Source organism: Ictalurus furcatus, chromosome 11, assembly GCF_023375685.1.
Source record: "Ictalurus furcatus strain D&B chromosome 11, Billie_1.0, whole genome shotgun sequence".
Lineage (NCBI taxonomy): Eukaryota > Metazoa > Chordata > Actinopteri > Siluriformes > Ictaluridae > Ictalurus > Ictalurus furcatus.
Genome location: NC_071265.1, coordinates 14211913 through 14225809, shown reverse-complemented (window position 1 = coordinate 14225809; position 13897 = coordinate 14211913). Strand labels below are relative to the sequence as shown.

General features: G+C 40.6%; 1 protein-coding gene across 4 annotated transcripts in view; it reads left to right on the top strand.

Moving 5' to 3' along the window:
• Window positions 1–10187, top strand: part of LOC128614500 (contactin-4) — a 171483-nt gene extending 161296 nt beyond the window's left edge. For 3 of the 4 annotated variants that reach the window (XM_053635834.1, XM_053635835.1, XM_053635833.1), the window contains 2 exons: window positions 916–1081; window positions 9367–10187. In XM_053635834.1, coding sequence (XP_053491809.1) covers window positions 916–1081; window positions 9367–9461 — 261 coding nt within the window. In that variant the 3' untranslated portion in view covers window positions 9462–10187. The remainder of the gene's footprint in view (window positions 1–915; window positions 1082–9366) is intronic. The other variant, XM_053635837.1, reaches the window with a different exon arrangement.
• Window positions 10188–13897: the final 3710 nt, after the last annotated feature.

Below are 13897 nucleotides of genomic sequence, written 5' to 3'. Positions count from 1 at the left end.
TGACTATAAGGTTTGTCTACCTTAGTTCAGGAATAAAATTAACTCCATAAAACATCCATTATCACATATTCCAATTCATTTAATACAAATTTTCAGTCTTACAACACACCAATTTAAGCTACAGCATTTTTCTGCCGTAACCTAAATCATGAATAAGACATCTTTAGAATTCCATAATGTAAATGTGCTTCAAAATTAGCATATAAATATTCATCATTATTTATCCAACAATATAGTTTTTCCACATAAACTGATTTCCCATTAAAAAAAGAAAAACCCTTCAAACAAACAAACAAATAAATAAATAAATCTTTGGTATTTTCCATTAATTTCCTATTCACACTCACAGCTATGTTCATACACACCTGCTCTCAAGAGAATGTCAAGGATTTTGTGCAACCCATTCTCCCAGGTTTGCATGCAGCCTATTTGCAGCACCTTAAATATGTTTAATATCAAAGTTCTGGCACAAGCATATGTTGCATAGCTAATCTTTACCACTACACCATTTGGATATGATTGATGGGTAATAAATAGTTTGACCTCTTTTTTAACATATTGAGCATTGCCCACTCATGCATAAAGTTTGTGATTTTCATGACATACAGTATGAGTCGACATACCAGCTCATGTAAGTTCTCTTCTCTGCAAAGACAAACAGGAGAGACTGGATCTGTGAGATTGGGTTTTGTGTGTCTGTCTCCATAAACCTTAATTGCTAACAATTGAGTTTAGACATCTTAACTCAATAATAAGACATCTGTACACATTATTGACTTAAGATTCATTAAAATAATACATCTACATCTTAATATTCATTCGACAATTATATTCATATTTAATAAATTGGACACAGGTTATTTTGATATATCACAGATATATTATTGAATCTAAGACAGATCAGTTGTCTTTCAGGTGATGTACCGTCAAAACTGGCACAGAGGGACCAGCATAGTGGAAACAAATCAGACGTCATTGGAGCTACAGGTTCCATCAGAAGATCTGCTTATACAGATCAAAACCTTAAGTGATGGAGGAGATGGCAGCTACAGCAGTCCTATTCACATACCAAAGATGTCCAGTAAGGCTTCCCTCATTTACTGTACTAATTGAAAACAGTAGACAAATTTAGCAGTATGCAAAACTTGACAACATCAGCCCTTTCTACTTAACACATTTTTCCACTGAGGCTTCCTCACATCTACATTTAGGCTATATCCCCATTAATCCGGATAAATTTGAAAACAGATCTTTTTTTCTACGTTTTGGTCTTTCCATCCACACTGAGACACCGTTTTGTCCAGTGAAAATTTAGCTTTTCGTAAATGTTTTTTGAAAACACAGTTCCTTTTCAAAGGGAACTCAATGTTGCATGAACTTCACACTGTGGGAAGGACCCTCACGTGTGACCGGTATCTAACGTCTGTGTGAAATCACACCTATTTATAGGCCTGCCGTGGTTAGGTGATCTTTACTTTTCTGTGCCTTTGAAAAAAAAGAAAAGGTTGAGTCAGAGAGAGTTCAGGAAGTGTTACTCCTTTGTATCATATTATTATGGGAGAGGGCAAGGACTCTTTCTGTGTGAAGTGTATGAGAGTGAAGCATACTACAGCGCGGTTCTGCTCTGGCTCCCTCACTTCTCAACCAAACCAAGATGGGTTTCAGAACCTTAGGACTCTGGGCCGGCTGCTGCCAAGGCAGACAGCCAGCTTAGATCCTGGGGCTCCAGTATGGACCTGGACTCTTTCCTCCAGATCCGACGCTTCACTTCCGTGTTAAAAAAAAAATTAAAAAATAAATGAAAAATACGGAAAGGGAGCTTGTGTCAACCTGCCCTCTCTGACTGGAGCCAGAGTGAGGAGCCAGTGCATCATTTTTATGGGAGTGGAGCAAGCTGCCATATATATATATATATATATATATATATATATACTTTCATATTATCTAGAATCATTACACATAAAGTGAACATTTCAAGCATTTTTTTTTTATTAATCTTGATGATTACAGCTTATAGCCCATGGAAATAAAAAAAATCCAATATCTCAAAATGTTAGAATAAAGAATTTATAGTACAGAAAAGTATGTTAATTTATTCACTCAACACTTGGTCAGGGCTCTTTTTGCACGAATTACTGCATCAATGCTGGGTGGCGTGGAGACAATCACCCTGTGGCATTGTCGGTGTTCTGGAAGCCCAGGTTGCTTTGATAGTGGCCTTCAGCTCATCTGTATTGTTGGGTCTGGTGTCTCTCATTTTCCTCTTGACAATTCAGGTCAGGCAAGTTGGCTGGCCAATAAAACACAGTAATACAATGGTCAGCAACCAGTTACTAGTAGTTTTGGCACTGTGTACAGGTGCCAAGTCCTGTTGGAAAAGGAAATCAGCATCTCCATAAAGCTTGTCAGCAGAAGGAAGCATGAAGTTCTCTAAAATCTCCAGGTAGACGGATGCATTCAGTCTCGACTTGAGAAAGCACAGTGGAACAACAGCAGATTACATGACCTGTGTGAAGTTGGCCCCCCACCCAACGCAAAACGTCAGCAAAATAGTCTCAATCATTTTTGCTCCGTTTGTGCTGGTTTGTGCAGATAAAAGTTTCATTTGTGCTGCTTCTGTTTTTAAAATATTAGACATTGAATTATGGTGCAGTGATGTCACCAGCCCCCCCACATGCTCCAAGTTCACTCCAAATAGTCTCAATCATTTGTGCTTCGTTTGTGCCGATAAAAGCTTCGTTTTTGCGACTGTCTTTTTTTTTTAACAATACAGTTGAAGTAACAAGGTAAAATCCAAACGACAAAACAAATCACATTAAATAGTTGCATTCATTTAATTGTTACCTATCCACTGTGCGCTTTCAACTTTTAAAGGACACAGCGGATCACAGGATGCGTGAAATGTAACACTAACTACCAGGTAAGTGTTTTTATGTGTTACTGTATATGTTGTTATGAGAATAACAGTCATAATATTAACATTGCCATAAATAAATACATGCAACATAATCTGTTTGCTGCAGTTCTGTGTTTGAGTTTTCTGTTCAATAAACATTGACAGTCTTAGCTCTCTTGAATGTTGTACCATTATGATTGAAGTTAACTAATAATATTATAACTGACAGTGTTAAAACATTGTACTTACACTGGCCAGAATTTTGATTTAGTAACTATATCGACTTTTCCTATACTAACTTAACACTAATTTCCACAAGAGCATCTTGAACAGAAGTGTCACTTACACCTAGTGGTGGCAGTGAAGTGTAGCAGATGATTCTCCTTGTAAATAAATGAAAAGTTCAATCATGAGAGACCAGGGAATGAAGTAAAGATAATTGTTTATTGAACAAATGATGATATGATTTGTCTTGAAAAAGTTTTCAGCAATTCGCCTCTAAAAGTGTGCTCACACCGAGGAGATTTGCGCCTATAAGTCAATGTCTAATATTTTAAAAACGGAAGCAGCACAAACGAAACTTTTATCGGCACAAACCAGCACAAATGGATCACAAATGATTGAGTCTATTTGGGGTGAATTTGGAGCATGTGGGGGGGCTGAGTGACCTCAGAATGACCTATAAATATTCTTTTAATATCTCCAAATCCGAAGCAGCACAAACAAAGCGTTTATCGGCACAAACCAGCACAAACGGAGCACAAACAAACGAGCCTATTTGGAGTGAACTTGGAGCATGTGTGGGGCTGGTGACGTCACCGCACCATAATTCAATGTCTAATATTGTAAAAACGGAAGCAGCACAAACGAAACTTTTATTGGCACAAACCAGCACAAACGAAGCATAAACAATTGAGACTACTTGGAGTGAATTTGGAGCGTGTGGGGGGGCTGAGTGACCCCAGAATGACCTACAAATATTCTTTTAATATCTCCAGAACCGAAGCAGCACAAACGAAAATTTTTACGCCACAAACCAGCACAAACGGAGCACAAACGATTGAGACTATTTTGCCGAAGTTTTGCATTGGGTGGGGGGCCAACTTCACACAGGTGAGGACATGGCACCCCAAATCCTCACTGACTGTGGAAACTTCACACTGGACTTCCAGCAACTTGGATTCTGTACTTCTCCACTCTTCCTCCAGACTTTGGGACCTTGATTTCCAAATGAATGCAAAATTTACTTTCATCTGAAAATTGATTTTTGTTGTGTGTACTGAACCAGACTGAGAAATTAAAGGCTCAGGATAACTTTGCAAGTGTTTTGAGTTATTTAGCTGATTAGAGCTTTTCTCAGGTCAACATTTCTACATTATAAATTCTTTATTCTAATATTTCGGGATACTGGATTTTTGATTTCCACGAGCTAAATTACGGGAAAAAAGTACTTTTCCACAATATTCTTATTACATATATATATATATATATATATATATATATATATATATATATATATATATATATATATATATATATATATATATATGGGATGCCTCTAACACTCATCTTATTGTCGTAAGGTGGTTGAGTGAAGACAAACACAAACAGAGGCTAATTAAGTGGCTCCTGAGTGTCTACTGCGTGAGCGTTCATTGTTTTATGGCAGCCAATCTGTAACGTTTTCTCCACAGCTGTCCATTGGGTTTTCTGTCTGAGAGTGTCCATGGGTTTTGTGTGTCTTAATACTTTTTTGGGTCATATATCCTGCTTGTAGTTGAGATCCTACATATTCCCGCCTTCGATCGGTCATGTTTGAGGAAAAAACATTGGCGAGTGCTGGAAAATATCAAACACAGGAGGCACAACATACAAACAAGACAACACCTCCATTACTGGCTAAATACTGGTGCAGGAATAGAGTTGTCATATCACAGCAAACCAGTGACTACATTTCCCATCCTGCACTGCGGCCTACAAACATGGCCACCATGGACCGTAATTCCCAGAAATCTCACTTTCATTCTAATCATACACACCTGCATCCAATCTCACACACAATCACACCACACATAAAAGAGACTGTTTGAACACTAGTCTTTGCGAAGTATTGATTGTATTCACCGTGCCAAGAATTTGTTCATCGTGTTCCGTTTCATGGTTTTTGATCTTGCTTCTAGTTTCTCGTTTTCCTTGCCTAGTTTATGCCCATTTGTCGATCGCCTGACCTTTTGCCTGTTTTTGTACCACACTTTTGATTCACAATTTGGATTTGTCTGCCTGCCTCTCTTTAATGAAGCTCTTATCTGCATTTGTATCCGTCCTCAACTCCATTACGTGACAGAGTACTTCGCCTCACCATGGATGCAGCAGGAAGACAGAGGAGACGTCACACTAGGGAAACCAAGCAAACTGTCCCAACCTTGGACCCGATCCAGTTTCCCCAGTGGACTGGCATAGAGCTCCCGAATACGTATGATAGGTTTGGCTATCCGGAATATTTTCTTGTTGACTGCCAGTACTGTTTTGCAAGCCTAGCAGACCCCAAGCCAAGCCCAATGAGAAGCAATGGATAAGGTTCATGTTGTCCCAGTTCTTCGGCCCAACCCACCAGTGGGCACAGCTTCTAGTGGCCACGGGATCCAGTGGGCTTGAAAACGTATGTGTATTTGTAGGACTATTTGTGACTGCGTTCGGGAGTCCAGAATCCAAGGCCTGGAACATCTTTGGGGGGGGGGGGGCAGATCAGCCTGGCATTAAAGATTAATGTCACTTTGTACAACCTTCAGACTGCATTTTTAAATAAACGCCTAATGGAAAAGACGCAGACAAAGAAGGAGCGGTCATGAGGAGCCGCAGATGGATGTTAAGGCAGTTAGCCCCCAGTACTACTGTACAGCCTCCCCTAGCCAAGACTATCCCTAGTTTTCAGTGTTCTCTGTTCAGCGAGCTGTCACAGGGCAACGAAAATGAATAGAATGTGGAAAAGTTAACGTTATAAGTTATAAGACCATCTGGCAGCATGGAAACTACTGCCAAATGTGTCTCCATGGGTTCTGTCTAATTGAGCATGCTTTTCACTCACTGACAAAGCTGAAGGCAGAAAGACCCAAAACAAGCAGGACCTGAAGTTGGAGTAAAGGCCTGGCAAAGCACCTCAAGGGAGGAAACTCAGCATTTGGTGATGTCCATGGTTTCCAGACTTCATGCAGTCATTGACTACAAAATATTAAAAATGATCCTAGTATTTATAATTGTTAGTTTGTCCAATTACTTTTGAGACTGTGAAATGGAGGGAAACCATTTTACTCCAAATTTCTAAATGGTTAATGCAATTAACCATTTAATTTTTTTTTTTTTTGTTAAACCCCTTGAATTAAAGCTGAAAGTCTACACTTCAATCACATCTTATTGCTTCATTTCAAATCCATTGTGGTGTTTTACAGAGGCAAAATTATGAAAATTGTGTCACTGTCCAGATATGTATGGACCTGGCTGTATATAACCAATATATTCATATTATATAGCCAATCAGAATAGTCATAATACAATTTAAAATAATCTGATAATCATGTAATTATCTTAGTTTAATATTCAATGTCAAGTGTGGTGTTGCATTTAACTCCATAGAGACAGAGAAGTTTTGCAGATTAATGTCATTCAGTTCTCATGTTAGTGATATAATTACAATAAATCTGTACTATGATCTATAGTATGATACCATTCAATCAGATGTTGTGATGAATCTATTTAATAATCAGTTAAATAGAAGAATAATTGTCATGAAAGTCACTGATGAATGTGGACAGAGCAAAATGGTCCTCTGAGGAAACAATAGCTCAGTATTTGAAATGATTTAAAATAATTTTGAGGTTAATTGATTTTGCTTGCATTATACTGGCTCAAGCAAGGAACAGCATTAAGTCCAGTGCCACTGTCTGACAGCAACCACATTATGTCACACTGAAATTCATGTTTTGGGCTATAACTTCACTACAAAAATACATCTCTGTAATGTTTTTCACACAGATGATATCAGAGGAGACAACATCTTAATCTGAGACATTTCTTAGCTCAAAGACTAATTTTTTTCTTCTTTTTATCAATTATACTGTATTATGATAATCTCAATTCCAAAAAAATTGGGATGCTGTGTAAAATGTAAATAAAAACCGAATGCGATGATTTGCAAATCTCATAAACCCATATGTTATTCACAATAGAACATAGAAAACGTATCATATGTTTAAACTGAGGAAATTTACCATTTTAAGGAAAAAATAAGTGAATTTTGAATTTGATGGCTGCAATATGTGAAAAAAGTTGGCAACAAAAGGCTGGAAAAGTTAGTGTTATTAAAAAGAAACAGCTGGGGGAACATTTTGTAACTAATTAGGTTAATTGGCAACAGCTCAGTAACATGATTGGGTATAAAAACAGTGTTTTAGAGAGGCAGAGTCTCTTAGAAGGAATCAGGATGGGATCATATCTTGCTCTAAAGCCTGTATACACCTTTTAGCATTGATGGTGCCTTTCCAGTTGTGAAAGCTGCCCATTCCATAGTCACTTATACACCCCCATACCATTAGAGATGCAGGCTATTGAACTGAGTGCTGATAAAAAGCCGGATAGTCCCTCTTCTCTATAGTCCTCTTTAGTTTAGAGGATGTGGTGTTCATGGTTTCCAAAAAGAATTTAAAATTTCAATTCACCTGACCACAGAACAGTTTTCCACTTTGCCTCAGTCCATTTTAAATGAGCTTAGGCCAAGACAAGATGGCGGTGTTGCTGGATCATGTTCACATATGGCTTCTTCTTTGCATGATAGAGCTTTAACCAGCATTTGTTGATGGCACGGTGAACTGTGTTCACAGACAATGAGTTCTGGAGGTATTTCTGAGCCAGTGCAGTGATTTCCATTACAGAATGCCTGTTTTTAATGCAGTGCCACCTGAGGGCCCTAAGATCACGGGCATGCAATATTGATTTTCACCCTTGTCCCTTGTGCACAGAGATTTCTCCAAATTCTTGGAATCTTTTGATGATATTATGTACTGTAGATGATGAGATATGCATAGTGTTTGCAATTTTATGTTGAGGGACATTATTCTGAAATTGTTCCACAAATTGTAGATGCAGTTTTTCACAGCTTGGTGAATCTCTGCAAATCTTTACTTCTGAAAGACTCTGCCTCTCCAAGATACTCTACAGTTAACCTCCAGCTGTTTTTTTTTTAGTAACACTTACTTTTCCAAATGAATGCTTGGTAAGCTTATCCTTTAAAACAGGGGGATGTTTGGGCAGGACATTAGCATCATTTAATTAATTAGACAACTCAAAATAGCAAATTAAACATAAGAAAATAGCCTAAGGCCTGCACACATTACCACTTCGTGCCCTGGATTTTAAGTATATATTTGCTGCCTTAAATTGTTATCGCATTATAATAAAATAAATATTTTTGGTTGTTTGTCCAGTAATTTGTTAATAATATCAACAGCAGACACAGCATTTATCAATACTGTCCAGGTTTCATGCTTTCATCTGTTATACTTCAGGTTCATCCTGCAAAAAAAAAGAGATCAAGTGCTCATAAGCTGCCAAATAATCAGGGTGATCAGTGGAGTGATTTGCAGTGATTACTATGTTAATTACAACTAGGAATATTCATATAGTAATATATTGGCAGTATACTGTATTAGACTCTTAGAGGTTTATTTCAGTACTTGCCTTCTTCTGATTCATATATCATTTTGCTAATATTGGTAATGAGCAAAAAAAAAAAAAAAAAAAAAAAAAAAAAACTAGGGAAGAGTTAGCACTGTACAAACCTTTCACTCAGTTTCATCTATATGCCATAGATGCCTGGTGAGACTTCACTAATTCACAGCCTCATTTAGGGTTAATGGACCTGACCATGCTAATGTTGAAAATGTCCACAACCTCATACTGAGTCAGCAGAAAAAAAATGCTAATGCTGTTAATAATTAATGTAAAGTTGTTACAGCTCTATAAACAGATTTACCTTGCTCCACTCATTCATCTTGCTGTATCCAAAAATGCTAATGCTAATAACTAATGGAATAGAGTAGAGTGTCAGCACTGTGCAAGCTTGTTACCTTTGTTACAGCAGCTCCTTTCATTATCAAATATGTCCAGTGAGGCTAATTTTTACTCATTTTGGGTCAATGGAATCAACAGTGCTCTTCTTGGTAACAATTAATAGAACATTGTAGGTCAGCATTACAGTCAGCATTCACCCACAAATAGCCCATTCAAGACCTAAAAAGACAGTCAGCGAGTGAGGCTTTAGTCTGCACCTGTTTTGGTTCAACAGATCACAAATATGCTAATATTGCTTTGTGAGTATAAAAATGCACCTAACTAAACTAATGTGTACACTGACATTACATATGCTATTTTATCTAACTAATATTATATATTATTCATATTTGTCTCTTTTGTTCCAGATCTGAACTCAAGGGGCTACTTCAGCTCTGATGCAAACAAGCTGGTCCATATCCACAAAGTAGCATTTCTTATGCTAGCATGGCTATTTCTGTAGAATTTTTCCTTTTGATTAGCAGAGTCTGAAAAGAAAATCAAGATGAAAATTACGAGGAATATACACAATGTGAAAGTAATTTATTTATTTCATGAGCTGAAGAATGTTCATAGATACACATAGCCGAATATGTTTTTTGTTATTGGTTTGTTGCTGTTTTTTGTGTGTTTGTTTGTTTGTTTTATTATTGATATACTTGTGCTTTATCTGTTTAGTTTTATGCAAAAAGGGTGAACTGTTGGAGTGTTGCTTAGGTTTTATTTGTCAGTTTCAACATTTGAGAAAACTTAAAACTCACTTCTACTTTGAAATCTAGTATATTTTGGGCTGAAAACAGCATTTAAGAGAATGCTGTATTCTGTGAAGAAGTCCCCTGGCTCTTCATTAGACTCTCACTGTTTGACTTATATACTACTTTCTTCTGTCAGTGTAGATGTGTAAGTCTTTCTAAAAGAACATGAATGTGTTTTTCACACTGTTTGTCTTTGTCCTTAAACTGTTACAGAACGCCTGGTAAACGGAATTAATCAGACATTTTGCCTTGATTATGCAATTGAAGATTGAAGTTTAGTGTGTGAGTGTGACAATTTGTCAAACCAAATTCTGTCATAATTTCTTTGTTATTTTGTGAGAGTCACACTGCTAATAATAACAAGAAACCTTACCCTTATTTTTAATACACTCATTTTCCCTGTTATTAGGTGGTCTGGAGTATGTATGCTTGAAATCTCCATAGAACTGTTTTCATCAATATTCTGTAGATCAAACCAGCGAGGCATATTATATATATATATATATATATATATATATATATATATATATATATATATACACACACACACATACAGTATCTCACAAAAGTGAGTACACCCCTCACATTTGTGTAAATATTTGATTATACCTTTTAATATGACAACACTGAAGAAATGACACTTTGCTACAATGTAAAGTAGTGAGTGTACAGCTTGTGTAACAGTGTAAATTTGCTGTCCCCTCAAAATAACTCAACACACAGCCATTAATGTCTAAACCGCTGGCAACAAAAGTGAGTACAGCCCAAACCAACCCTGAGAAGGGAACAAGATGTTGCATTTAGCATAACACTATGGGAGCGCCCTTGCGCGTGACCGGCATCTGAAGCTTGTGTAAAATCATGCCTCTATTTATAGGCCTGCCATGATCAGGTGACATGGCAATTAAGCGCATTGCATGATATATATATGGCACCTGTGAACTGCGCCATCAGCCTCTATTATCTGAAGCGAAGACGCAATTCACAGGCCTGCCGTGGTATGACAAAGCTATGCAATGTCTCGTTCTCTTTTCAGGGAACAGGTTTACATGCGTAACTCAGACGTTTCCTTTCAAAGGGAACTCCACGCTGTGTTTAGCATAACACTATGGGAACGAGAATACCTACTCCGTCATACCGAGGGTACGGCCTGTTAAAAAAAACCCAAGCCCGAGGGTCACTGCAAGACACTCGAACCCAGGGTGGAATGAATATCCAGGCTGTAATAATGTATGAATGTGTGTGGCGTAGACCACCCTGCAGCAGCGCACACATCCTGTAAGGATATACCTTTGGACAAAGCCTTTGAGGAGGCGACCGCCCTAGTGGAATGAGCCCTTATGCCCAGAGGCGTAGCGAGACTGCACGCCTGACAAGCAATAGAGATTGCTTCCACTATCCAATTAGAGATGCGCTGCTTTGACACAGCATCACCTCTACTGCCGCCGCCAAAGCACACCAGCAAGTGCTCCGACTTACGCCACTGGCCGGAGCGGTGCATGTAAGTATAGAGAGCCCTTACTGGACACAGCAGGTGCATCCTCTCTTGTTCCGGTGTGAGGAACGGAGGAGGGCAGAAAGCCTGCAACACCACAGGCTGGGCAGCCGATGTACGCACGTTAGAAATATAATCCAGCCTAGGATACAGGAAGGCCTTGGCTAATCCAGGGGCAAAGTCAAGGCAGGAGGGGGCAACAGAGAGAGCTTGTAGATCTCCTACTCGCTTGAGAGATGTCAGGGCCAGCAGAAGAGCTACCTTTAGAGTCAGAAGCTTCTCAGAGGCTGACTCTAAGGGTTCAAATGGGGCCCCTGACAGACTTTCCAGGACCACAGAAAGGTCCCAGGAAGGTATGCGCTGCCTACAAATGGGCCTCAGCCACCTTGAGACAGTAGATCCCTGCAGATGGGAATCTCCCAAGGAGTGCCATCTAGCAGGGATATTTTCTCTAAGAACCATATTCGAGCTGGCCAATAAGGTGCTACTAGCAGCAGACGTAGATGGTCTTGGTGAACTCTAACTTCTAACTTCACTAGAACTTGTGGGAGCAGAGAGATCAGGGGAAAAGCATATAGACATGACCTTGGCCACATGTGCACCATGGCATCCAGCCCCAGTGGTGCTGGAGGAGTGAGGGCGGACCATAGTGGGCAGTGTGTTGTCTCCTTGGAGGTGAACACATCCACTTCCGCCTGTCCGAACCTCCACCATATGGATTCCACCACTTGTGGATGGAGCCTCCAACCCACGGGCCTCAGCCCCTGCCTCGACAGGGTGTCTGCTCCCACTTTCCGGCTGCCCGGAATGTACATTGCACTCACTGTCAAGAACTTTCCCTCTGCCCAGAGAAGACTTAGTTGCGCCTGCCTGAACAGGGGGTGTGAACGTAACCCTCCCTGGTGGTTGATATATGAGACCACCGTGTGTTGTCTGTCACAACTAACACATGGTGACCTCTTAATTGAGGAAAAAAGAACTTCAGCGCTAGGAATACGGCCCGCATCTCTAGGTGATTTATATGCCATTCCAGATGAGGGCCGTTCCAAAGACTGTGAGCTGGACATCCATCTATGACCCCACCCCAGCCCGTGAGGGAGGAGTTTGTCATTACCGTCTTGTGATAAGGAGACGCCCCTAGAGTGTGACCCAGGGCTAGAAACTGGGGACACCTCCAAATACTCAGAGCACATAGGCATCGCTGCATGACACTCGTTACTCTCAGCCTGACTTTTCAGCCACCACTGAAACGGTCTCATGTGCAATAGGCCCAATGGTATGACGTTGGCTGCTGCTGCCATAAGGCCCAACAGTCTCTCATAGAGACTGGAGGGGATGCCCAGACCCAGCTTTATCTTGCTCAATGTTTATAGGATCGATCCTACGCATGTTGGGGATAGAAACACCCTCATAGTAGTAGAATCCCATATAACCCCTTGAAAAGTTGTCCTCTGCACTGGAGAATGCATGCTTTTCTTGAGGCTCAACCTGAGCCCCACGCTCCTCATGTGGGCGAGAACAACATCTCGATGTTGAAGCGACAGTTCCCTGGATCGTGCAAGAATTAACCCGTTGTCCAAGTAGTTTAGTACACAGTTGCCCTGGAGTCGCAAGGGAGCCAGAGCAGCATTCATGCACTTTGTGAAGGTGCGAGGGGATAAAGCTACCCGAAGGGAAGAACCTGATATTGTTATGCGGTGTCTCCAAACACAAACTTCAGGAACTTCCTGTGACTGGCCGATATTCCTACGTGGAAATATGCATCTTTCAGATCTATCATCACAAACCAAACTGAATCTGTGGCATGATAAGTTTGAGCGTCAGCATCTTGAACCTTGAATCTTGAACCTGACACAGATCTAAAATTGGCCACATACTCCCATCTTTTTTGCAATCCAGGAAATAATGGCTGTAAAAACCTCCCTTCCTTAGGAAACGGGGTACATGTTCTATGGCCCCTTTGTCCAAAAGGGATCTTACTTTCTGCACTAACGTTGGGCTCTGCTCTGTGCTGACTACTGTGGTGAGCACACCTCTGAACCAGGGGGGTCGAACTCTGAACTGGACCCTGAACTCTGAACTTTTCGTTGCCCTGTGACAGCTCGCTGACCAGTGAAGGCTGAAAACTTGGGACAGCCTTGGCTAGGGGAGGCCCTACAGTAGCACTGGGGGCTATCTGCCATAACAACCTCATGTCCCCTGATACATCCCCCCGTGGCCCATCAGGATTGTTCCTTCCTTGCCTGCTTTGCTTTTATGATCATTCTTAGATCAGGCCTGTTAGCAGGCTGTAGCTGTGGCCGCCCAGTCCCAGTGGCTCTCCATGAGGGGAAGTGGGCCGCCACATTCGCCTTCTGTGCTTCCCTTGCACTAGCGCTGGCCCAGGTTCCACTCTTGGATGCCCGGGCGAACTTGACACAACGGGGAAGGAACTGGCTGAATGCCGCCGGTTGTTGTTTTGCCTCATGAAAGCTGTCGGCGATGTTATTAACCACGCCACCAAACAGGCTGGAAGGTTTAACAGGGGCATCCAGCAAGGAGACCTTATCTTTGTCCCCCATCCCTGAGAGGTTGAGCCATAGGTGCCTCTCCACCACAACCAGGCCACCCATTAAACGGCTGATATGATGGGCCGTTTGCTTGGTCGCC